This window comes from Mesoplodon densirostris, chromosome 12 (assembly GCF_025265405.1).
Source record: "Mesoplodon densirostris isolate mMesDen1 chromosome 12, mMesDen1 primary haplotype, whole genome shotgun sequence".
NCBI lineage: Eukaryota > Metazoa > Chordata > Mammalia > Artiodactyla > Ziphiidae > Mesoplodon > Mesoplodon densirostris.
In genome coordinates, this window is record NC_082672.1 from 14,846,846 (window position 1) to 14,872,691 (window position 25,846).

The 25,846-nt window shown below is 39.1% G+C and overlaps 1 protein-coding gene across 3 annotated transcripts in view; it reads right to left on the reverse strand.

Moving 5' to 3' along the window:
* Nucleotides 1-25,846, reverse strand: part of ESR1 (estrogen receptor 1) — a 263,410-nt gene that overhangs the window by 195,216 nt on the left and 42,348 nt on the right. For all 3 annotated transcript variants that reach the window (XM_060114315.1, XM_060114314.1, XM_060114313.1), the window contains one exon: nucleotides 1,166-1,282. In XM_060114315.1, coding sequence (XP_059970298.1) covers nucleotides 1,166-1,282 — 117 coding nt within the window. The remainder of the gene's footprint in view (nucleotides 1-1,165; nucleotides 1,283-25,846) is intronic.

Here is a 25,846-nt window from a genome sequence, read left to right on the forward strand (position 1 = left end):
GTTCATCAAGAGAATTTATTCCAAATGCTGTATTCAAAATCTCAACCGGTAGGTTTATTTATGGCCATTAACAAAGGAATCTTTGCCTATAAGCGCCATAATAATCAGGCATGATTGTTGCTTTTTCCTCTGTCTCCCCCTTTGTCTAAGTGTTAATGAGTTAAAGGTTAGCTTCCCTCTATTTGCACAATTGCTACTCTTTTTCATGGCCACTTTGTTCTCCTTAACTAATCTCAAGCCTCCTCTCCAGAAAGATTTTTTCCCATTCTGATCAGCAGGCAGCACCATCATAGGTCTGTCTCTCTCCTTTATATCATCCTAAAACACTGGATGCACCCATTCCTTTATTTCAATTACACATTTCCTCTTGTTCTCTCCCAGTATTTTGAAGGCTCTTCAAGACTAGAAGTGTTCTTCAAGACTAGATTCCAAAGAATACAAGGAGATCAATCAGGCAACCACATTTGTGGAGCACCTAATATTCCCAGAACCAGACACTGGATTCCTGTATAAGAAAACTGGAAGACTGGATACATGAGGAGACAGAAAACCACACATACACACACCCACAGCACAAATACACGGGCACAGATCCCGACCACCTCGTGATGCTAGTGCTCAGAAATCACTGCATTTTTCCCAGCTCCATACTGGACACTGAGATTATGGGAGCTGCTAGTTAACTCAACTTCTAAAGGAGAAAGCTGCCTTTTGATTGAAATTCAAATTCCCTAAGGGATGTGAAGGGATTGAAAGATGACAAACTAGCTCTTTAGCTTTCACATGTACAAGTCTCAGTGTAAGGAAAGTTTCTTCCCAGATACGGTTTTCTAGCATTAGGAATATAAAGAGTAACTGAAACATATTTCTATAATAATTCGCTGAGCAGTCTTCTTTTCCTTCCACCACCACCTCCCACACAATTTTGATTTTAAATATAATTATTTACATTGAAAATATGAAACACAAAATGGTGTGTTCGGATTTCTTATTTTTTAATAAAATGTGTTATAAAAATAGTTTTGTTGTGAAGAAAAGTGAGAATAGGAAAAAGATTAATTAGAAGAGAAATCACTCCACTCCCGTGGTGACTAGAATGGAAATGGCCAGCAGTGGGTGGGGGACAAGGACCTCATGGCGGGTGCCCTGGGTCCAAAGTACCTACCCCCTTTCATCATGCCCACTTCGTAGCACTTGCGTAGCCGGCAGGCCTGACAGCTCTTCCTCCTGTTTTTATCAATCGTGCACTGGTTGGTAGCCGGACACATGTAGTCATTATGTCCTATCGAAAGTAAGAGGACAGAATTAGTATTATTTCAGGAAACTTAGTTGGTCGGAATCTACAGGGAAGCTGTCTGTGGGATGTTTTCACATCTCTTCTTTGGCCTTTCTATGTCGCTGCCTCAACCCATCATCCTTTTTTGTGTCCTTCTTGCGATGTTAAAAATAAAAAAACAACTCTCCCACAACTAATTTCTGCCTCCCCAAGTTGCTTTGCGAGTTCTTTGGGCAAATCCCCTTCAGTTCACACAGCCTATATTTGGGGGCACGATGTTTTACATATATATTCTCAAGGTTAAGCTTTCTCAGTAGATAAGGACTTTTTTTTTTTTTTGGACCCAGGCCACCCACCAAAATTGTTGTCCAAATAGAGCTGTTAGAACTTTCAGACAGAGGGTTTCAAAGTGGCCTGTCTTAAAATATAATTTAAAGAATCTTTAAGTAGATCTTCAAACGCAGCACAGAACACCTACATTCCAGTTGGGGGGTGGTGGGCTGTGGTGGTGACCAAGGTCGGTCCTTAAGGTAGTAAGTCAGTTCACCACTCACTAGCTGGAGGACACTGAGCAAGTTGGTTAACATCCTTAGGCCATACTTTCCCCCCGGCACCGCTGCATAACATATTCTAAGAACTAAATGTGAGACTACATGTCACGGGCTTAGCACGGTGCTCTGGGAAGGGCAAACACTGAACGAATATTAGTTGTTGTTGCTGTTATTTTATTCTAAATCCTCTTTCTTTTCTCTCTTGTTTATTGAATCTCTCTCGCTTCAATGCTTCCTTCTAATTGGCTTTTTTCCCCAAGGTTTATTAAGATATAATTAGCATATAATATTGTGAAATTTGGGGGGGACCTATGAGCTTCATGAACTTGGATGTCCAAATCTCTCCCCTGTTTTGGGAACGTTCTCATCCATTATTTATTTAAATAAGCTTTCTATCCTTTTCTCCCTCTCTTTCCCTTCTGGTTCTCCAATAATTCCGAAGATTGTTTCTCTAATGGTGTCCTGTAATTCACATATGTCTACTTCACCTTATTGGCTTTTATCACGTCATGCAAGTCTGACCCACAAAAAAGGTCTCCCTTGATCCACAGCACTTTCGAACTTCTGTCTTTTATCCTGTCCATCCTTCTCAGCTCAACACCTAACAGATGTCTGCACTGGAGGTCTTTTTCCTCCTTTTCTCCTGCCTGGCTCAACCCACATCAATCTGTTTTCCACCTTTGTTGCTCCACAAAAACAGCTTCCCGGAAATAGCCAATGACGTCTGTTGCTGAATTCAATAGATACTTTCAGGCCACATCACACTTGACCCATCAGAAGCACCTGACAGTTCCTTCCTTCCTCTTGAAACATGCTTTTTTCCCTCGGCTTCTGAAACAAAAAATGCTCCCAGCATTTTGGGAGGTTCCTTCTACCTCTCAAGCTGGAGATTCCCGGAGTTTGCAGATTTGCCTCCCTCCATGCCACAACAATCCAGAACTGCACAGGGCTCAATGCCAGGCCCTTTCCTCTTCTGTGACTCTGAATTCTCCCACCAGAAAATCCATCTCACGCCTACGGCTTTCATCACCACTAAATACAGATGATGTACAGTCTTAAACTCCCAGCCCAGCCCTCTTCTCTGAGCTCTGGGGACAGTTATCTAATTGCCCACATGAAGTTTCTGCTCTAAGATTTAGAAGTCACCTCCATTTCTTTATCCTTCAGAAGAAGTCTGGTTGATAATGTACAGAATATTAAACTTCAAAAATTAAAAAGTATTATTGGCATGTTTTTATAAAGCAGCCCATTTATATGAGTCTAAATACTTGCACCTCTTGGGAAAACATCCTGAATTTAGACTAAAAAGATGATACATACTATTTTAAAATATGTTTTCCATTCACAAAAAACAGTGAGTGTATATTCAGATTCTCTTTTAAGTCTCCATTTTCTCATTTACTAAGGGCAAGACTCAACATGTAGTGAAATGTTTTAACTACAGACCTCTTTGCTCTTTATTCAACTTAAGGGTCAGCCCAATTAGAATAGGGTGGAGTGGGGACTTGATAAGAAATGTTGGTCTCATAAAACTCGATTCTCTATCTTTAGATATACATTATAAAAGTCACTGTATAAACAGGCTTCACATTAAATTAACATCTGCATTCTTCTATTGCATAAGAGGAATCAACAAACAGAGTTAAAACCTTGTAACTTCAGTAAGAGACCACACACTGCCTCGAACACCCAGGCATAGTTATTACTTTTAGAATCTTCCCTATTAACAGGGGCAAAGTGAGGAAATAATAGAATCAGAAATAAAATTTATCTGGGCAGATATAAACTCTAGGCAAAAGGTGTATTCTTCTGACACCTCAAAGAAACTCTTAGTGTTTGGTCTTCCATGATGTTTATGTAGTACATGTTGACTTATTTTAACTCTTAAAATATAAGTTTATATCAGAAGAAAACAGTTAATAATAATTCGAACCAAAAATTACTTTGATTCACTTTCTTTCCCAAAAGCCAGAAGTTCTGCAAGCCAGAAGATGGGAGAACTGACTTGGGTCTGAAGTCAATGGTTAAATCTTATGTTTGGATTGGACAGCCATCGTAGATATGTATCTTTAAAAACCAAGTGAAATTCCTGAACTAACATGTTTAACACATAAAATATGCAGGATTTGTACAATCGAATTCATCCCTTAACAAAAATAGATGCACAAGAGAAGCAAGTTCATAATGCAAACCTTTTGTGACAAAGCTGGGCTTTCTCCTACCTAACCTACGTGAAAATTTAGAATTGACAAATTGGCAACAAGAAAAAGTTAACAAGTACTTGTTTCATATAAACAATTAAACCAATTCTTCTTAACCAAACACCATTAACAACTATTTGTAAGTCTTCAACTTAATCAGAAGAAAGGAAAACACGAAAGTTTTTTGTTGCCTAATGAGTATAATTTTGTAAAGATGTGTTCTTAAAGGAACTGATTTAAGTTTCTTAAAGAAGAAATTTCTTTTTAAATGTTATTATTTGGTCTTATAAAAATAATGGAAGAGAAAATCTTATTGAATTAGAGTTCATTAAAAAAAAAAACTCGCACCAACTATCTTAATGAAACATACAGTGTCTTTACTGAAGAGACTGAGGAACTCGGTGTACCTGTGACCAGATCAGCCCAAAAGTTCCTCTTGCATAGAATGAAGCGCAAGAGGCCAAATCCAAGATGTGAGCTGCAAGTGAAGGTTTGGAGAAATAATCAGGTTTTTTTTTTTGCCCACCAAAAAATAAAGCCTTTGAGCTAATGTAGGGTTTGAATAATAGGAAGTGGGGGTGGGAGAGGAGATGAGGCAAGTGAACCATAAGCAGAAAACGTGAAGAGTGGGGAGAGGAATTACTAGGAATTGCCTGTAAGCAGGGATTACCAGACTCACCCACGGCTCCAGGGGCCTCCCACAGAGCTTTTCCCCAGGCCTCTCTGGGATTCTTTTCCTTGACTTTTCATTTCCCCCTTTCTCTTATTTTCCCTCTTTCAGCTATTTTTGCATTATTACCATCACACAGAAAGTCTATATTTGTTAGTTACAAAAAATAAGCAATGGCCCATATTCAGAGATTCTAAAGAAATATAACAACAGACCAAATTAAAACAAGCAGGTGAGGATGTGGAGAAAAGGGAACCCTCGTGCACTGTTGCTGGGAAGGTAAACTGGCGCGGCTGCTGTGGAAAACAGTATGGAGGTTCCTCAAGAAATTAAAGATAGAACCACCATACAATCCTGCAGTGCCACTTCTGGACATGTATGCAAAGGAAATGAAATTGTTATCTCGAAGAGGTATCTGTACCTCCGTGTTCACAGCGGCGCTGTTCACAATAACCAACGATGGAAACAACCTATGTGTCTGTTGACAGATGAACAGATAAAGAAAATGCAGAATATATATAATGGAATATTGTTCAACCTTAAAACATAAAGAAATCCTGTCATTTTCAACAAGGTGGATGAGCCTGGAGGGCATCAGTTAAATGAAATAAGCCAGACAGAGAAAGATAAGTACTGCATGGTATCACTTATATGTGGAATCTGAAAAAAAAAAAAAAAAGTCAAACTCATAGAAACAATAGAAAAGTGATTGCCAGAGGCTGGGGTGAGGGAAATGGGGAGAAGCTGGTAAAAGGGAACAAACTTTTAGCTGTAAGATGAATAAGGTCTGAGGAGCTAACATATAACATGGTGACAATAGTTGATCGTGCTGTATTGTTTAACTGAAATTTGCTCAGAGAGTAAAACTTAAATGTTCTCACCCAAAGAAAAAAAGCAACAACAAACAAACAGAGAAAGAAAAAAGTAAATATATGAGGTGATGGATGTGTTAACTAATTCAAAGGGGAGAAATCCTGTCACAATGTATACATATATCATATCATCACAATGTACACTTTAAATATCGTACCATTTTGTCACTTATACCTCAGTAAAGCTGAAAACAATAACATAAAACAAGCAGTAACCTGAGAGGAATTTAATAGTGTGTAGCTTTCCTTTGGTCACCCTTTTCCCTCAGTGCTTTCTGGCAGTCACCTCAGACCAAATCTCTTTACCAAGCTTCCCACACCTGCCCCCAGTTCATTTAGACTCAACTGTCTCACAGACTCTTTGAGATGTATGTGTCCCAACCTTAAGTGACCATCTTCTCTCCTCATTTACCTGTTCCTATTCACCAACACACCATGATGCCTGAAGCATGCGTGTTGTTCTAGACTCTACCCTCTCCCTCACTCAAGCCCCACACACACATAGTATAAACACCTACCAAATCAATTATTTTAAAGTTCTTTTTCAAAGCCCCATCGGCTTTGTCCTGGGCCCGCCATCACTACCATAGCCCCAAGAATTTCCCACCCAGGTTATCACGACAGCCACGGCCTGCAGCCTTCCCCTGTCAATCATGCCCCACCACGTTGCCAGAGCGATTTTTTTTTTATGTCTCTTCTGTAAAATGGTTTTTTTCATCTTTATTGGAGTATAATTGCTTTACAATGGTGTGTTAGTTTCTGCTTTATAACAAAGTGAATCCGTTATACATATACATATGTTCCCATATCTCCTCCCTCTTGCGTCTCCCTCCCACCCTCCCTATCCCACCCCTGCCGGAGGGATTTTTATAAAATCATGCACCATCATGTCAGTAACCCACTTTAATAGTCTGATGTTCCTCAAAGTCCTCAGGATAAAATCTAAATGCCTCAAGACAGCTCACCAAGCTGTTCCTGATCAGCCCTTACCTCCTCTCCTAGCCTTCTCTCACCACCCTCTAAGTCACATCCAAGCTCTAGCTGTGTCTTTCTGTTCACGTTGTGCTCCTTCTCACCCCTTTGCACATGCCCTTCTTTCTTGTGGGAACACACTTCTACTCTCAGACCAATTGACTCCTACTCATATTTCAGGTGTTATCAGTTGAGATAGCAATTCCTCTGGGAAATCCTTTCTGCCCCTCCAGTAATGCCTGTCTTTTGTCCTGTCATAACACCTACCACATTGCCCTTTAATTGCTGTTTCAACCCCCAGGTCACTTTGGGTTTGACAAGGAATGGACTATCTCTGTCTCATTTGTCACCAGGTATCCTGTGCCCAGAACATTACCAAGGCACAGAGTGGAGCTCAACATATATTTGTTATCAGAACAAAATGGAATCCCTAAGCTCTGTGTTGCCCCTCCCTCGCCCCCTGAACCCCCTCTGTGGAGCACAGGCCTCCTGAGGGGGCAGACTGGAGTTGTATAAAGGAAGACGGTGACCCCCAACAAAGCAATGGTCACTACATCCCAGGACCCCAAAACTCAGGTCCACAAAATCAAGACTTGGTCCTACGGGACGAAACCAGCAGAGGGAGAGGCAAGTCTGCTCTTCAACACTGGATGGGGCCAGACATTAGCATAAAGGAGCAGGTCTTCACAGATGTGACAGGTCAGGAAGCGAGAAGTAAGAGCTTGGATTACCCATGAATTATCTCCACCACTATTTCTATTCTGATGCCTTGCTGGTTTTCTAAGATGAGTGTATTTTATGACTGCCCCCAAATAAAAATCAACACGTTTGAATTATTTCAAAGCTTGTTCTTTATAGAAATGTTTTCGTGAATTTTATTTTATTTTTCCCTCTAACCTTTTTGTTATGTATGCACGTTAATATGGTTCCTTTTACTAATAGTGATTTCTTTTAGGAGTGTTTTAACTTTTTTGGAACTTCTACTTTATGACTTTTCTGAAGTTCAGTTCTACAAGGTGATTAACAATTTCTTCCTCTCATCTCCCCCGTCTCACTGCCATCACCAAGAAAGAGAGAGCAGGGAGTATCTGGGAACTCTCTGTACTTTCCCCCTCAATTTTGCTGTGAACCTAAAACTGCTCTAAAAAATAAAGTCTTAATTAAAGAAGGTGATTATAAACCAGTAATAATTAAAAAGTTGGAAACTTGGCCTTTCATTAAAATCTATAAAAAAAAAGAAAGAAACAGATTTAGCTGTGAAAATAATGGGTCCCTTTTATTACTTCCCATAAAAAATTTAAATTCTTATAAATGAATTATTAACAGCATCAAAGTATTAGTAGGGAAGGAGGTATATCTTAAATGTAGGGTTTCCTACATATAAAATACATGGACCCTTCAGTAACTGAAGCTAAAATACAATGTGTACTGCTCGTCTTAATAGTTAAAGATATTTAAAATATTTGCTTCAATAATATTACATAAATCTGAACATCAACTTGCCTCAATAACAGTTCTGTGATAGGTATGTAGTGTAGTTTTTTTTTTCTTCCTTTTTTACTACTTTCTAACTTGTGGATTCAGAAGTTGTACTTGAACTGTGCTTTCCAACTATTTCTATCACTGACACATTTCAAAGTTTGAAGGAAGCACACACACAGATTTAAGTCATAACCAGAGAAACTTCAAATTATATGACATCAACTCTTATTTTATGATTTTTTATAAATGAGCTCAGTAAAAATATACACAGTTCCCTGGGGGAAAAATGAATTAAAATCAAGAAGACTGATGAGGTCAGGCAAAAATCCAAGCATGGTAAGGAATAAGCACTTAGCATTTTTTATCAAAATATGAGTAGTTAGCTAACTGTTCATATTTTTAAGGCATGGAAATTAAAATGAATTCTCAAGTTAAAGATAAATTAACTCTCCAGTGTTTAAGCAACCACAAATCAAAAAAAAAAAAGTCAACTTTAGTTAATCTTATCTGAAAGTCTCATTGTATGGTTTCAACAAAATAGTATTTCATTTTCAAAGTCCCATTCTTTTATACCTGATTAATCCATAAATTTAGCTAGCATCTAAAAAGCTTGGTCAACTTTTCATTAAAGGCTCATTGAAATTAGAATTTGAAGTATCCAAGAGCCGTACACAAATTGTTTAAGATGCCAGATAAGATGACAAAATCAGTATTTCTTTCTCCTTCTAAGAATCAATATGCATTTATAGAGTGTTAAATACAGTATCAAATTTGATATGGAATCACAGGATCGTATACATATTTGGCCAAGAGGAAACCTCTAACTTTTTGTTTTATCAGTGAAAAATTATACTTTTCTTGAGGTGTTAAGGTACAGAAAACATGTCAAAACATAGTTTTGAGCCTTAGCATTGGAAAAATAAGGGTTTGCTCATGAATTTTCAAAGCACTGCACTATAAACAAGCAACGATCCCAACCTGAGTGGGGGCTTCCAGCTACAGCCCCTCCTCAGCTTGTTCATTTCACACTTGTGCCTGAGATCGTATGACCAAACATTCTTGCTTCTAAGAAAACTGACTCATTTGGGTACTGACCATGATGTGCCAGGCACTGCGTTATACACGGATTATTTCATTTAATTCCCCAGCAACTCTATGAGGAAGGGATTATATTTATCTCCATTTTACAGATGTAAACCTATGATAAAAGTTATAAACCCTGCTCAAAACCACACAGCAAGCAAGTGGCAGAGATGGGTTTTGAAGCAAGGTCTCCCTTACTCCAGAGATTGAATTCTTATTCATATATGGAAGGCTCAACTTCCCCAAAGGACAAGACCTTCACTCAGGAACTGTATCTACTTTCCATAGGCAACAACGGTAAGATTCTCTGCAACTGGTTGACCACTGAGTATTCTGCTTCTTAGAAAGCTCAGGCATGAGAAAGTAAAAAGTGAGGAATTAATAAGACCAATGTTATTGTCTTCTATTTAACTATCTGAAAGAAAAATACTGTGCAAGGCCAAACCAATATTGAATTCTTTTGGCAATAACATTTCACTTAGATAACAGGGATGAAATGAATGGTCCAACTCTCCTGGACATGACTGTACAAAGGAACAGAAGTCTAGTCCTCCCTTACACTCCAAGGAAAATATTGACTTCCTGCATTATCTCCAGCTACTCCAACCCTGACTCATGAGTGCTGCTTGATCTTAGCAGTGTCCATACATTCAATGACTGTGACCAAAGGAAAGAAGTGTTATGGGAGTTGCTGGCTAGCACTGAAGAACCAGTCCAAACGGTGATGCCGTGGGGCCCCGCTGGCAAAAGGAAAAAGAAGACTGGCAGGGAATCTTGTAGAAATGAGAGTTCAAAAGGGTTTTTTAATGAAAATGGGAGTGTATAATTTTCATTAAAAAAAATGAAGAATCCTAAAGTATTCAAAGTTATGCCAAGGAAAAACTCATATCAAAATATGCACTAATGGGCCTCCCTGGTGGCGCAAGTGGTTGAGAGTCCGCCTGCCGATGCAGGGGATACGGGTTCGTGCCCCGGTCTGGGAGGATCCCATATGCCGCGGAGCGGCTGGGCCCGTGAGCCATGGCCGCTGAGCCTGCGCGTCCGGAGCCTGCGCGTCCGGAGCCTGTGCTCCGCAACGGGGGAGGCCACAACAGTGAGAGGCCCGCATACCGCAAAAAAAAAAAAAAAAAAAAAATATGCACTAATATCTCTGAGTAGTAAAGTAGATGAGGCAGAGAGAAGATGTGAAGAAGTTTGAAATAGCTTTGCCAAATTCTTAGGGCTACAGAAGAGGAGGAAGAAGTCAAAGATTCTGGTCATTTGTGCAAGGGTGTCTTGAAGACTGTTCTAGTCATTAATCACAAGGAGGATATGATTTGGGAGGCCAGTGGGAAAAAGAGGTACAGAACAATTTTAAACATGTTGCATTTGAGATTTCAGGAGCACACCAAGAACCAACTACCAAGCAAGTTATTGTAAATGCAATACTGAAGCTTGGGAGGCAAGTCAAAATGAAGTTGGAGATCATACGATTCAGAAATTCTACTTCTGGGTATATGCCCCAAAGAATTGAAAGCAGACTCAAACAGATATTTGTACACCCATGTTCACAGCAGCATTATTCACTATAGCTGACAGGTGGAAACAACCCAAATGTCCATTGGTAGATAAATGGATAAACAAAACGTGGTATATACAGTAGTCCCTCTGCCATCTGCAGGGGATTTGTTCCAAGAGCCCCAGTGGATGCCTGAACCACAGACAGTACATATATATATATATATATATATATATATATATATATATATATATATATATATATATATATACACACACCATGTCTTTTCCTACACATGCATACCTGTGATAAAGTTTAATTTATAAATCAGGCACAGTAAGAGAATATCTGAATTGCTAGCATCTCTACTCTCACACTTTGGTGCCATTATTAGGTACAATAAGAGTTACTTGAACACAAGCACCATGATACCTCGACAGTCGATCTGATACACCAGATGACTACTAAGTGACTAACAGCGGGATACAATGGATAAAGGAATGATTCACATCACCGAGCAGGACAAAGCTGGATGACAAAAGATTTCATCTCGTTACTCAGAATTGTACACAATTTAAAACTTAGGAATTGTTTATTTCTGGAAACTTCCATTTAATATTTTCAGACCACAGTTGACCACAAGTAACTGAAACCAAGGAAAGCAAAAGTGCAGGTAAGGGGGGATTACTATACATAGAATGGAATTTTATTCAACCTTAAAAAGGAATGAAATTCTTTTTATAACTTTTATTTTATATTGGAGTATAGTTGATTAACAATATTGTGTTAGTTTCTGGTGTACAGCAAAGTGATTCAGTTATACATATACAAATATTTATTCTTTTTCAGATTCTTTTCCCATATAGTTTATTACAGAATACTAAGTAGAGTTCCCTGTGCTATACAGTAGTTCCTTGTTGATTATCTGTTTTATATATAGTAGTGAGTATATGTTCATCTCAACCTCCTAATTTATCTCTCCCCCCTCTTCTTTCCCCTTTGGTAACCATAAGTTTGTTTTCTAGGTCTGTGAGTCTGTTTCTCTTTTGTAAATAAGTTCTTTTGTACCATTTTTTAAAAATTCCACATATAAGTGATATCATATGATATTTGTCTTTCTCTGTCTGACTTACTTCACTTAGTATGATAATCTCTAGGGCCATCCATGTTGCTGCAAATGGCATTATTTCATTCTTTTTTTATGGCCGAGTAATATTCCATTATATATATGCACCACATATTCTTTATCCACTCATCTGTTCATGGACATTTAGGTTGTTTCCATGTCTTGGCTATTATAAATAGTGCTGCAACTAACATTGGAGGGCATGCGTCTTTTTGAATTATGGTTTTCTCCAGATATATGCCCAGGAGTGGTATTGCAGGATCATATGGTAGCTCTATTTTTAGTTTTTTTTTTTTTTTTTTTTTTTTCTTTTTGCGGTATGCGGGCCTCTCACTGTCGTGGCCTCTCCCGTTGCGGAGCACAGGCTCCGGACGCGCAGGCCCAGCGGCCATGGCTCACGGGCCCAGCCGCTCCGCGGCATATGGGATCCTCCCAGATCGGGGCACGAACCCGTATCCCCTGCATCGGCAGGCGGACTCTCAACCACTGCACCACCAGGGAGGCCCTATTTTTAGTTTTTTAAGGAACCTCCATACCATTCTCCATAGTGGCTCTACCAACTTATTTATATTCCCACCAACAGTGTAGGAGCGTTCCTTTTTCACCATACACTCTCCAGTGTTTATTGTTTGTAGACTTTTTGGTGATGGCCATTCTGACTGGCGTGGGGTGACACCTCATTGTAGTTCTGATTTGCATTTCTCTAATAATTAGCAATGTTAAGCATCCTTTCATGTATTTTTTGGCCACCTGTATGCCTTCTTTGGAGAAATGTCTATTTAAATCTTCAGCCCATTTTTTGATTTGGTTTTCTTTTTTTGATATTGAGCTGAATGAGCTGTTTGCATATTTTGGAGGTTAATCCTTTGTCAGTCACATCATTTGCAAATATTTTCTCCCATTCCATGGGTTGTCTTTTCATTTTGTTTATGGTTTCCTTTGCTGTACAAAGCTTTTAAGTTTCATTAGGTCTCATTTGTTTATTTTTGTTTTTACTTTCATTACTCTAGGAGGTAGATCCAAAAATATATTGCTAAAAAAAAAAGATATTGCTGTGTTTTATATCAAAGAGTGTTCTGGCTATATTTTCCTCTAAGAGTTTTATAGTATCTGGTCTTACATTTAGGTCTTTAACCCATTTTGAGTTTATTTTTGTGTATGGTATTAGAATGTTCTCCCCACGGACCAGGCACTGTGCTAAGTGACTTCAGCCCTTTATCTCATCTTAACATCATAACTGAGGAGGTAGGGTACTGCAATTCCCATGTTATAGAAGCAGAAGCTGAGACTTCAAAAGACTGAGTAACTTACTGAAGGCCACTTGGCTGGTTGCTGGAGGAGCCACGACTGAAATCCAGGTTCGTGTCATTCACAAGTCCTGGTTCCCCCAGTAACAGCACAATAGCGTTGGTGAAATGGAAAGAACTTGAGAACTATTGAACCAGAATGCCTAAATACGTTACAATTGGCACTGTAATAAAAATAGAATTCCCTAATGTAATCACTGTATTATATCTTTGGGAGGGCATTTCAGAAGCAGCAAGGAAATTAAATAAAACCTGTGATTCCTAATACTTCCACAGTTAAAGTTATGAGAGCTTAATCACATGAAATACATTCCTCCATAGGTTACAACATATATTATACAAAAATCTTTCCAGAAAACCTTTCAGCATGCTCCAGCGTAAAATAAAGAAAAAAGAGAAAGTAGAAATAAGGTATTGAGGAAGTAAATAAAAAATTTACATTCTGTGAAAGAACAACTGCAGTATTATGTTTAGAACCAAAATTTGACTCAGATATTAAAGTGAATATTCTCTGATTTACAGCCAGTGCAATGAGCCAAACAAAATGAAACAGAATTTGGCTGTCTCAGAGAACACATTCCTAAAAATCCGGTGAGGACATTCAGTGTGCCATGATTTGAACGATTTCACAACCACATCTGTACGTAATGGCATGCAAATAAAAACAGTATACCTTCATAATGCATCCCCAAATTACATTTTTACAGCTAATCAATTCTAGTATATCTTATCAGTGACAGCAACACCTACAAATGACATTTTACTTTTATTTTTTAATGAAAGTATTTTTTAATAAAAGTATTATTTATACCTCAGTCTATTTTTAAAGGGAAAAAAAAACTTTAAAGGAATTCTAGTAAAGATACTTGTCCTGGAAAGTTTATTTTTCTAAATGAAGTAAAGGGGAAATCTTCTATCTACTTGCCCTCATCAGACCCCCGTCTGCTAAAAATTTTGGCCAGGGCAACAAGATGATCCCTCTCCTTGTCTGGCCTCATTTACCATGTGCAAAACCACAATTGTTTTAAGGCCATGGCACAGGATCAAACCAACAGCTGCAATAAAGGAAAACATAATGAAATCAGTAACCACCAGCTCATTGTCAAACCCCAGAGACCATGAACTGCTTCCCATAACGCCTCTTAGGGCTCAACACATAAGCAAGTGCTGTTCCACAGCCCAGAAAAGGACTTTCTGAAATTGTTCCCCCAGAACAGCTGATAAGTATCAGACAAAGAGGGGACCGGCGTGACAATCAGAGCAATGAGTTCCATGCCAGTCCTGTTCTGCTCACCTCAAGACCCCTCTCCTTTGCTCTGTTCAATTGTTTCCAGAGCTTTTCTTCAAGCTTTCTTCCTTCTTGTGTTCATTTAAAGTCCAAACAGTGGTGGCCAAAAACAGTAGAAACAATATCAAACTGTTCTTGTCCCAAGCTGAAGGGCAAATAAGAGGAAAATGGACAAGTGATCAGAGCAAGAGGGTAAAACTCAGAGCCTGAGCAGAGCTGTGCTTCAAGTCCTGGATGCCTAGAACCACCGATAAGTGCATCGCCCCACCCTGCCATCTCTGGGTCATTGTGGTGCTTTAAGGAGAAAATGGAAAGACTATTTATTAAGATCCGATGTGGTGTGGAATATGAATGTCCTTCAAGCTGCCACACCTGAATGTTCCCTTGTAGGCATTTGACCATGAAACTGCTAAATAAGGGGTTTCATCCACCTTCAGGAGGCCTCCAAAATTAACGCCCCAAGTGAAGCTCCTTGCAAACATCCTGGTAAAGATAAAAGAAGAGGCAGGAACTTCTGATTCCATGGTCAGAGGTCTCTTCTAGCATGTTTTAACAGATGAGTTCAGTCACTTTCTTAAACTGAAGTCCACTTCAAATATGTGGAAATAAACCAAAAGACAATCTTTCAAACTTAGAAAGAACTACTAGTCTTCTTTCTCAGCTTGAATAACAATTTCTCCTAACAAGTAGAAATAAATGGATACTGGTTTTCTTTTTTTTTTTTTTTTTTTTTTTTTTTTTTTTTTGCGATACGCGGGCCTCTCACTGTTGCGGCCTCTCCCGTTGCGCAGCACAGGCTCCAGACACGCAAGCCCAGCGGCCATGGCTCATGGGCCCAGCCGCTCCACGGCATGTGGGATCTTCCCGGACAGGGGCACGAACCCGCGTCCCCTGCATCGGCAGGCGGACTCTCAACCACTGCGCCACCAGGGAAGCCCTGGATACTGGTTTTCATTCACTGTGTTGCCAGTGAACCTTTACAGGATGGTTGTTGGATAAAACAAAACAAAACCTACGCATAAGGAGAATTGTTTTGTACTTAATTGTACCTATTTGCATGGTAAATTTAAATCCAAAATAGCACAGATAATCTCTTGCATTTTATGGTCCTCATGGTGGGAGATGTTACTTCACCATAAGCTGCAGGAGCCCTGTAGCCTGGCAAAGAGCTGTGCGAATATCAGACGCTCAGTAAGTGAATGAGTGGGAAGCAGAAGTGGTATTAAAATCCACACTGTCTGGGCATCCAGACAGCTCAAGTCTACATGGTCATACTGCCCCGGAGGAGCATTCTCTCAGACAAGCCACTTCACCGTGCTTGGAAAGTTTTCTCATTTCTCAAAGGTCTATATGCAGTCCACACCCCATTGTAGTTGATGAGAACGAGAGCCTGGGAAAATCTAGAGTCTCCTTTCCCTCCCCTCTCCAGAACTAGCCTCAGGAAATAAAATGGCATAGCTGTATGGTCTGAACAAGCTTTTTCATGTCTTGGCCCCAGATCCTCATCTGTACAGGGAAAGGGGTGAATCTGTTGATCACTAGGGCCCAATCTAGTTCTAAACTATGATTATTCCCTTTTCTCACTTTCCTGACGTACACATTTCCTTTTCACCTGGCTTCTTGGGGTTCCAGATTGATGATTTTTTTTCCTACTGCCAAGAGTTGACCTCCACTGGTGGTCGTGGCACTAAGTGGAAGGAATACAGGCATATTTAGGGAATGCCACAGTGCCAGGAGCACCAAACTTCCATCTGAGTCCCATGCCATCCTGGATGAACAAGGCAACCCCTCTGGGCCTTTTGATACCTTCCCTAGTGGCTACCATGAGGCCCAGAAAGATAATATATGCAAACACTCAGTCAACCATAAAACTTTGTGCCAACAGAAGGTATTACTATGGACAGGGCTTCCCTGGTGGCGCAGTGGTTGAGAGTCCACCTGCCGATGCAGGGGACACGTGTTCGTACCCTGGTCCGGGAAGATCCCACATGCCGCGGAGCGGCTGGGCCCGTGAGCCATGGCCGCTGAGCCTGCGCATCCGGAGCCTGTGCTCCGCAACGGGAGAGGCCACAACAGTGAGAGGGCCGCGTACCGCAAAAAAATAATAATAATAAAATAAAATAAAATGAAACTTGTATGTACTAATATGGAAAAATCTCCACTATACATTATTCAGTGACAAAAACTAGGCACAAAATAATGTGTAGAGTATGATACCACTTATGTGACCAAAATATGCATCTGTGTGTATAAGTATGTGTATGTATATTTATGTAATTTTCGGAAGAAACTGTTAATATAGTGTTTACCTATCAAGAAAGGAAGTATGGATTTTTGAATAAGAGCAGAGGAATACCTTAACTTTTCATCATATACTATTTTGTACTGTTTAACATTTAACCATGTGTATTTGTGAATTCATTGCTTTTTAATGATCAAAAAAGAAAAAAATATTTTAAAAATTTCAAACCAACACTAGCCCAGCGTTAACAATCTTCATTTCTTTTCTGGTTCTGCTGCCATTCCCATCTAGTGGTTGCTTCTCTCTTCTCAGCAACCCATGGGCCAAGCAATAAACTTAACCACCAGAACTTCACTAAGCAAAAGAAAACACACTTCTTTTATAAAGAATGGGGAAAAGATTAAGTGTGAGCTGCATTTTTCGGTCCTCAGATAGTCCAGCAGAGAATTAGTAGCAGATGCCCAAAACACAGGCAGATGCTCCTGTCTTGAAGCCATGCTGAGTATGTGACTCTCCTCCTGCCCCAACTGGGCCTGGCATCCCTTGATTTCTGCTGACCCAAACCTTTATCCATGAAGGGTCTTGGTCCCCTCCTGATATAGAGGGTGGAGTCATCATTCACTTTTTTCCTATGCCAATAGGGTATAAGCAGGCACAGCGGGTGGCTCGGATTCTGCTCAGTGGACACTAACAGCCCCATTTTCCCCTGGCAAACAGGACTAACCCCAGCCAACTCTGTACCCACCGTTTCTGCCTGTTATCTTAGTGGGACAAGGAGCCAACTATGGTCAGGTGGCAGTCCTCACTTCCAGTGTCCCTTATAGAAGCATTCCTTCCCTTGGGGGATGCCAAAGAACACAGTGGTTAATACAACACAAATGGGTTCTGCAGTCCAACTGGCTGGGTTCAATACTGGTTTTGTTTCTTATACACCTCATTTTCCTCATCTGTAAATAAGAGTAATTTTAGTGCTGACTTCCTAGAATTTTGTGGAGGATTAAATGAGATGATGCATATGAAACCCTAACGTAAAGCCTGGTGCAGGGCAGGTACTTATTAAACATTAACCATCATTATTATTATTTTTAAAGGTTCATTTCTTCATTGTGGTGCACAGGCTTCTCATTGCAGTGGCTTCTCTTGCTGCAGAGCACAGGCTCTAGGCACGCAGGCTTCAGTGGTTGCAGCACCTGGGCCCTAGAGCATGCAAGCTTCAGTAGTTGCGGCGCACAGGCTCAGTAGTTGTGGTGCACGGGTTTAGGTGCTCCACGGCATGTGGGATCTTCCTGGACCAGAAATCAAACCCATGTCCCCTGCATTGGCAGGCAGATTCTTAACCACTGTGCCACCAGGGAAGTCTTAACCATCATTATTATTATAAACTCAATCTCCAAACCAGAAGAGCTCAGCTTTTTAGGGACAGCACCTAAATGACAAGACCTTCAAACCAATCTGTAATAACCTATCATTTCTTAATAGCTAAACAATCCTTTTTTACCCTTAAGTAATTCTCTTCACATTATATAACTTGCTAGGCTACATTTATGCAATCAAGTGTAAATCATCCGAAACACTTCATCTTATCCAAAAATTCACTTCAGTCGGCATAAGGCTAACTGTCAGAGCTGGAAACTATTCTTAGGCTTGAAAAAGAAAGCAAAAATGTAAGAAAAATAGCTATTTATTCGAACCTCTTAATAAAATACATTCAAACACCTTTTTAAACAATGGAGAATTGCAGTCTAACTGTCCAAGAATGTAGGAAAGTCATAACATGCCTCTGAAATGGGCTAAACTCAACTAATAATTCACTTCTGGGCTTTAAAGTGAACGTGGCTGCCTCTCCTGCCCAAGAAGATAAAGGACAAAAGTCATCTATAGTCAGTAAGCCCCAAATTATTAAGCCAATCTGTACTCCGATTCCTGATTCAAGCTACCTGAATTATCTTCACTGAGAACATGGAAGAAGGACTATACTTTATTTAACAGAATACATAATATTTCAAGAAGTGTTAAATTTGGTATAATTACCTTTTGGAAACCTATTCTTTCTACTGATTAATAATTTGGTGCCATTCCAAATTCTCATTTTGAAGCAACAATTATAAAGGTTATTGTGAATTTTTTTTTCTAATTTACTGCAAAATGCTTGTTCAGTTTGGAAGCAGAGCCCACAGTTTGGGACTGCTCTCACAGAGATTATATTCTTTGGTGTCACTATCAGGACATAGCAAGATTTAAAACGGACTATTTAGACTCAACCAACCATAAAATAAAGTCTATTCCAATAATGTACATATCCAAAAAGTTTAATTTTAAAATTGTTTGCCTCTAATTCCATACTAAAAGCCTTGTTTTTCTGACCCTTCTTAATCTACTGCCATATTGGCAGGTACCAAGCAGATAGCCCCATGATAACTGCTCCTGTAAAGATTTTCTTTGAAGAATGCTACTGTAATGACACATAGGCCTTTTTAATAACAGTTCACCCCACTTAACTGGTAACTGAAACAAAGCCGATTTTGAAGGAACAAGTTTCTACTAAAGTCGTGCAGAAATAAATCAATGTGACCTGTTATTTCTTGATAAATGATTCATTCTTTAGTTTCTAGTCCCTTCATTTCAAATACACTATTAAGTAGTTAGATGATTTCATACCATGAATGATAAATCACAGCAATCCCTAATCCAGTTATGGCTTTAAGCAAAAGGGGAGTCCAAAGCAGGATGGCACCATACGAGGTACGATTGTGGTCTCTTTTCTACTGAAAATACAAAGCTAACCTCCTTAGGGAAAAAATGAAGCAATTGAAAGTAAGATACTAATTCACAGATACAGTACTAAAAACAGAGAGGAATGGATCAAGAGGTGGGATGGTAGGCCAGAACTCATCTCACGTTCAACTCCCGGTTGCTCGGTGGTCCAAAGGCATCATTAAAAAAAATTACAAGCATTAGCCTGTGTTCTTCCAATCATCCTGACAACATGCCACAGTCATCCCCTTTCTCTCCCTCAAAATCCAATCTGCTATGAATCGTTGCCAGTTCTACTTCCAAATGAGCTGCTGCGTCTCCTTCGGCAAAGCAGCCTTTCCACGTGGTGAGGCAGGGCTCCTATCAGCTCCCAGGCTGAGCGTTCTGTGTTCCTCTATTTGTCCCCAGTTCTATCTAATTTTACCTCTCACCTTGTCTATTCCAATTGTTTCCTGACTCTGACATGTTTCACCACATGCAGGCAAACTACTCAAGGGCAAAAGAACTAAAAGGACTAATCTACTAGGAGTAGTATAGTGGTAGTGGTAGTAGTAGTAGTAGTAGTAGTAGTAGTAGTAGTAATATTTCAAAGAGCTGCCTTCTTGAAGAGGTAAAAATGAAGGGATTTAAAACAAATTGAATGGCCTTAAAAACTAAAATTAATTTGGATAAAGGAGCTCCAGCATTATGACGGTCAAGTGAGAAAATTTCACATCTCTAAAAAGAAAATCACTAAGACTCGCTTTTCACATTTCTAAGAGATAATGCAACAAAATACTCTGTTTTTGCCCCGAGGCAAGAAGAAACAGCTCATCTCAGGGGCACATTAGCACAGAGAAGATGTCCTCCACCGCTGAGCCCCACCTGGGGTAGCCAGGAGCCACCAATGCAGAGCCCAGAACTCCCTGGCACATCAGACAGTTTATTTGAGAAGACCAGAACATCTGCTCCTTGTCCCTGAGTAGTTAGTTTTCTATCCCAAGGCCTTCTTAAAGGTATAAATTTATTTTTTGTGATAAACAAACAAAAGAATAGAATCATTACAGTGATTAGTCCATTACAGCCAAAGATAACTCTTTGCTTTCAATTTTTCCAGCTGCTTCAAGATGACTTTGCTACCCTTTATCCAACCACTTTCAGAATGAAAAGTACAAAATTTCTAAATGAAGAAGTGGGAGCAGAATGAACTGCTAAAGTACATGTCACCAGTCACGATGCCATTGGCACAAGGAGTTATGGCAAAGGGCAGACAGTCGAGGTGAGGATCAAGCACTGTCTCCAGAGTGATCAACTCATGTATGGCATCCATATGTACAGTATGCTCTTCAACTGTGTGGAGCCCTCATGACAAACATAAGATGCAAATGCATTTGAAAGCACCACTCCTTTCATGAAAGCTTACTGTCAGGATGTGTTTTCTCAATAAGTCCTCAAATTTTATCCCCTTTCCCCTTTTAATCCTTTTTCTTGAAAGGTCTGGAAAATGCTGGTGTAATGCAGAGTCTAGTACCTTAGCCAAAAGTTTAAGACACCAAGGGAAAAAAAGCCTCATTCTAATGCAAGGCTTTGTGAATTTCAGTGGCTGTCCTACCATATTCAAATCAAAGGGGGGAAACTCTTACTAACACTAGTCCTCTTCAATGACTAAATTTTAAGTCTTTGATTGGGAACATCCTTTGGAAATATAAAGACTTTTTCATGCTGTGGGACTCGAGAAATATGAAAAGGAAGTTGAGAGCTGCCAGTTCTGGACATCCGGATTGCAATTCCTCATTTCCACAGTATTTCAGTTCTACTAGTGTGCAACTGCCATCAACAACTGTTAACACCCAATGTCCTCCCAAAAAGCTGGCTCTTCCTCCCTGGGATGTATGATTAGGGTAAACAATCACTGTTTGGCTGCATGACTGAAATATTTCATCCTTGCTGGTCAGGCCAGCTACTCTAAAGACCTAGATTCCTTAGGTATCATTGACACAAGGCCTTTCACCTCCTCTGCTACAGCTTCTCAACAACGCATAAAGAACACTATTTTATTGGCCTCAGCTACCTCACGTCCACCTGATGCAATTTCACTTGGACCCATGAATAATAAAATGAAAGCTGTTACTTCAGTGCATATGTGTCCTCTTGCAAACAGAGAATAAAAATGTTTTGAAACTCAGTATGAAGACTTGCTAGATACATGACAATCTTCCTCTACTGAGGAAAAAGTAAAGTAAATACTAGTGTGAAATAAATCAGTTACAACATGGATCTTTAAAATAATTTTTTATTACACCAGTAAAGATACTTATTAGAAAAATTAAAATGCAGTTATCAAAAAGATTAGAATTTAGTCATAATCCTATAACTCAGAGAGAGTCACTGTTAATATACTGTAGTACCTAGTTCCAGTCTGTACATAGTTCTTTCCCTCTCTATATATGAGTATATGTGAATATGTGTATTTATGTATGTACCTATGTATATGTGCATATGTATATTAATATATACAACACACACGGAAGTGTTTACAAGAAACTTTTGACTCAAAGACTTTCTCCTATCTTGTATTCAGAAAAAGCGTCTCTCTAGGAAGCATTTAATGAGTAATATATGGTCCACAGGGCCCTTAACAGTACCTGTATTTCTAGGAAAATGGATCCAAACTCAGGATTGTGACTCTGGTGCCCTTACTTGGTTCAGGAAGGAGATACAAAAATAAGAAAAAGGAGAAGGATACCTCAGCCCTGGAGTTGAACCAGCACCTACCTTGCCCCTCCTAGTCCTTGTGTGGATTTACAAAAAGTCAGGAAGGAACACAGACAGAACAGGTGGTAGAGTAAAAAAAAAAAAAAAAAAAAAGCCCATATTTGGGATCTAAATTCACGTATTGTTGTCATCTTATGCCTTTATACCAACTGTCTCAACAGTACTGACCTTAGGATAAAGTATTATATAAAAAGAATGGAGGAGAGAGGAATTGAAATGCTCCAAGTGCCCTTTACAAAATTGATTAAAGCTGACCAAATTATTTTTTTTTCTCCTCTGAGATCAGGTTTCCTGCCACAATTTTAAAAATTAAAGGATGTATCTAAGTTTATCATCTACCAGTGGTTCACATTATATGGAAGTTTATGTCAAAGCTTAGAAGTGAAAGTCTCTAGCCATTTTTTAGAACACTGTTTCATAAATATGTCATACGATTAAAACCAGGGAAAAAAGTCAAGAAAGTTGCAAACATAAAAATTATGGAGTCTAGGCTAAGCCTACTTAAATACATCTTAGCTTGGGACCAATTGTTTTCATCCACATCAAATATCAAATACATTTACCTCCATAATAGCTACATTAGATATTACTTCAGAGGAACATCTTCAGATTTTTATTAACATCATTTCCATGTCAAACTTCAAAAGTAAACTGAAATAGCACATTATCCTGGAAATAAGTAAAGTGTTATCAACTTCTGAGTACATGATAGACTTACTGCTAATAAAAGCAGTCCAGGGCTTCCCTGGTGGCACAGTGGTTGAGAATCCGCCTGCTGATGCAGGGGACACGGGCTTGTGCCCCGGTCCAGGAAGATCCCACATGCCAAGAGCAGCTAGGCCTGTGAGCCATGGCCACTGAGCCTGTAAGTCCGGAGCCTGTGCTCCGCAATGGGAGAGGCCACAACAGTGAGAGGCCTGTGTACCACAAAAAAAAAAAAAAAAAAAAAAAAGCGGTCCAGATATACACATGGAATATGTTTTTAAGATATGTTACAAATAATAAACCCATATATATATATGGGTTTCATATATATTTATGAAACTGAATCGCTTTGCTGTACACCTGAATCTAACAAAACATTGTAAATCAATATTTCAATTAAAAAAATTTAAAAAATAAACTACAGGTAAACTTCAAAAAAAATAAAAATAAAAAACCCATACTCCCCTAAAATATATAATGTTCTACAGTGTTAAACATGCAGAAGTGAGCCATGAGATCACAACATTAAATCACAGGGCACTTACAATGAAGTAGAACTCTCCACCTGGTCCTCTGAACAGAGTATCAATTTAAACACCACGACGTCTTCAAGTTTACTCCAGTGCTCTGTGCCCACTCCCTCCTCTCAACTCATAACCGTATCTTCTGAGATATCCCTTTGTTCCTTTATACTGCTTTGAGGTATCTCCTGTAGTGCTGAGTTTAATGCTTCTATGGTTTAGTGTGTATTATTACAATCCTTCCATTTTTGTACAAGCTGAATTCTTAATTGGATCTCACAGTCTATGGATTTTATATTTTTGCATTTCTCCCAGGGCTAAAATAAAATAGTCATTCAAGAAATATCTGTTGCATAAAAAAATCTTGTTCTAAGTCTCTGAGCTCGAAGAGTTAGCCCTCTTGGGTAGAGATGCTGTGAGGAACTTGAGCAGGGAGGTCTGTAGGCTAAGAAGACATGAGGTAAGAAAAGTGCAATAAGGAAAAGTAAGAATTGGGTCTGGTAAAAGACAACACTTCGTAGAAATCAGGTTGGGTGGTGAGAGGGGAGAGAATGGCATGTACCAGATAACACAGGCAGAGGGAGAACAACTCCCACAAGGGGTTGGTGAAGACACCCACCAAATTAACTTGACAAGGACAGAGGCCAGTATGAGGAACTGCACACGAGGAGGTGGGTCGAGAGGGCAGAGATGGGGCTGGTCTGCAGGCACTTGTGTAGCAGGAAGAGTGATCAACATGCTAGCAGTCAAAAAAAAACAAAATAAAGAAGAAAACCATCTCCAAGGTGACTACAATCTACCATCGTGTCACTGGTTAGTAGCAGTGGTAAGTGTACTTTTACATAATTTTCAAATGAAATCTCTCGTTAGGAACTCTGAAGTGTCAAAGGAACAAAACAATTATGAATTTCAATTATCTTAAGAACTATAATTTATCTTCTCTGGTGTATAAGGAAAATATTGTGTGCATCACTTAATGAAATATAGTAAAGTGTGTGTAGGATTCTTTTAAATCACTGTGCTTAGATTTGAATCACACAAAAAATGTATATTTATAAATGTAATCTAGCCACTCACCCCTGGGGGATGATTTAAGAATTTCTTTACTTATTCACTCCACACTTCCTAATACATGATTTTGAAACTGCCAAATGGATCGGATAAAGATGATGCTCATCTGGATAAAATTTAAAATCCATGTACTCTTTCTCAAAGAAAATAGAATAGTACCTATGGCAGAGAGAAATTATAATTTAATAATTAAATTGTTTACTTCTTTGTTCCTTTATTCCTTAGCAACTGAAAAAATGAAATCTCTTTTTTATTTCAGCGAAAGGAAGACGAAAATGTGAGGAAAATAACAGAAATATTTCCCCTACTATATTCTCTGTTACTCAAGTAAAGCACTACTTTTCTTTAAAAATATTAAATCTGCTCTAAAACTCACACATGAGCAGAGAATTAACATAATTCCAAGAAAAAGTTTTACAAAGTGGATGGCAGATCTATGAAACAGATTTTTCTTGTGTTGTTATTTTTCAGTCAAAAAGCCAGGCAAGCAGGTTATAGTATAACCTGTATGCACAGTTCTGAAATAGCAAAGTATAATATATAGTTCAGAAATGATCAGACTACATCTCAAAGTATACTTTTCTCTGAATGAGTATCAGAGAATCAGCCCATTCTCTCTGAAAGGATCTAAAAGGAAATAGCATTTTAACGGCATCAACAGCAGCTTTCTATGAAGGAAAGGGAAATTTAGGCAGGATTAGGCCATGGGCCTCCATTGGTAGGTTCTGTAAGAACAGTGTTAGCACATAATTTTGAGGGCTAGTTAATGCCCTTTGAAAATGTACCTATTAAAGGCTATCTATAACTTTTGTGTGAAATTAATGCCACTCATAAACAAGGCTTTCTAATGGAATTGTTGATAAGCTTAACCACTATATATGGGCACAAAGTCTACTACTTTAATGGAAATAGTCAATGCCATGACCAGGACAGAACCATTTAGTAGGGAAATTGGAAATTTAACTTCAGTCAGATGGACAAAAAAATGAAAAAGAATGCTTAAAGTGGTAGCATAAAAACACCAGCGATTAAAAACATTTGGAACCTTTGCTTACCCTTCAAAGGCATTTGTTGCCATGGTTTTTAAAGACCTCTAAAAGCTTCAGCTGTGTCCACAAGAGCTGCCAAGAAATAGGGGCTCTATACTGATTTTATTTGTCAGATGCATTTTGTCTTAATTATCTCCAAGATAAAGATTATTTGGCTGAAGGATAAAAAAAGAAGAGCCACTGTCATTTCACAGGTAGAAAGACTATGATTTTGCTTTTCTGAGCCAGTCTTCAAATGCATGCATTCATGTGCGCACAAACCTCTAATTTTCATACTGTAGCATTAAAGAGTAACTAGCACTTAAAATTGGTAATAGGGATGGCACTCTTACATGGAAGGAGGTTTTCAAGTCTTAAATTTTAGGGTTGGGCCTTTCTTTTTTCTCCGTTGACAGCCAGGAGCCAAACATTTGGCAAGTTTACC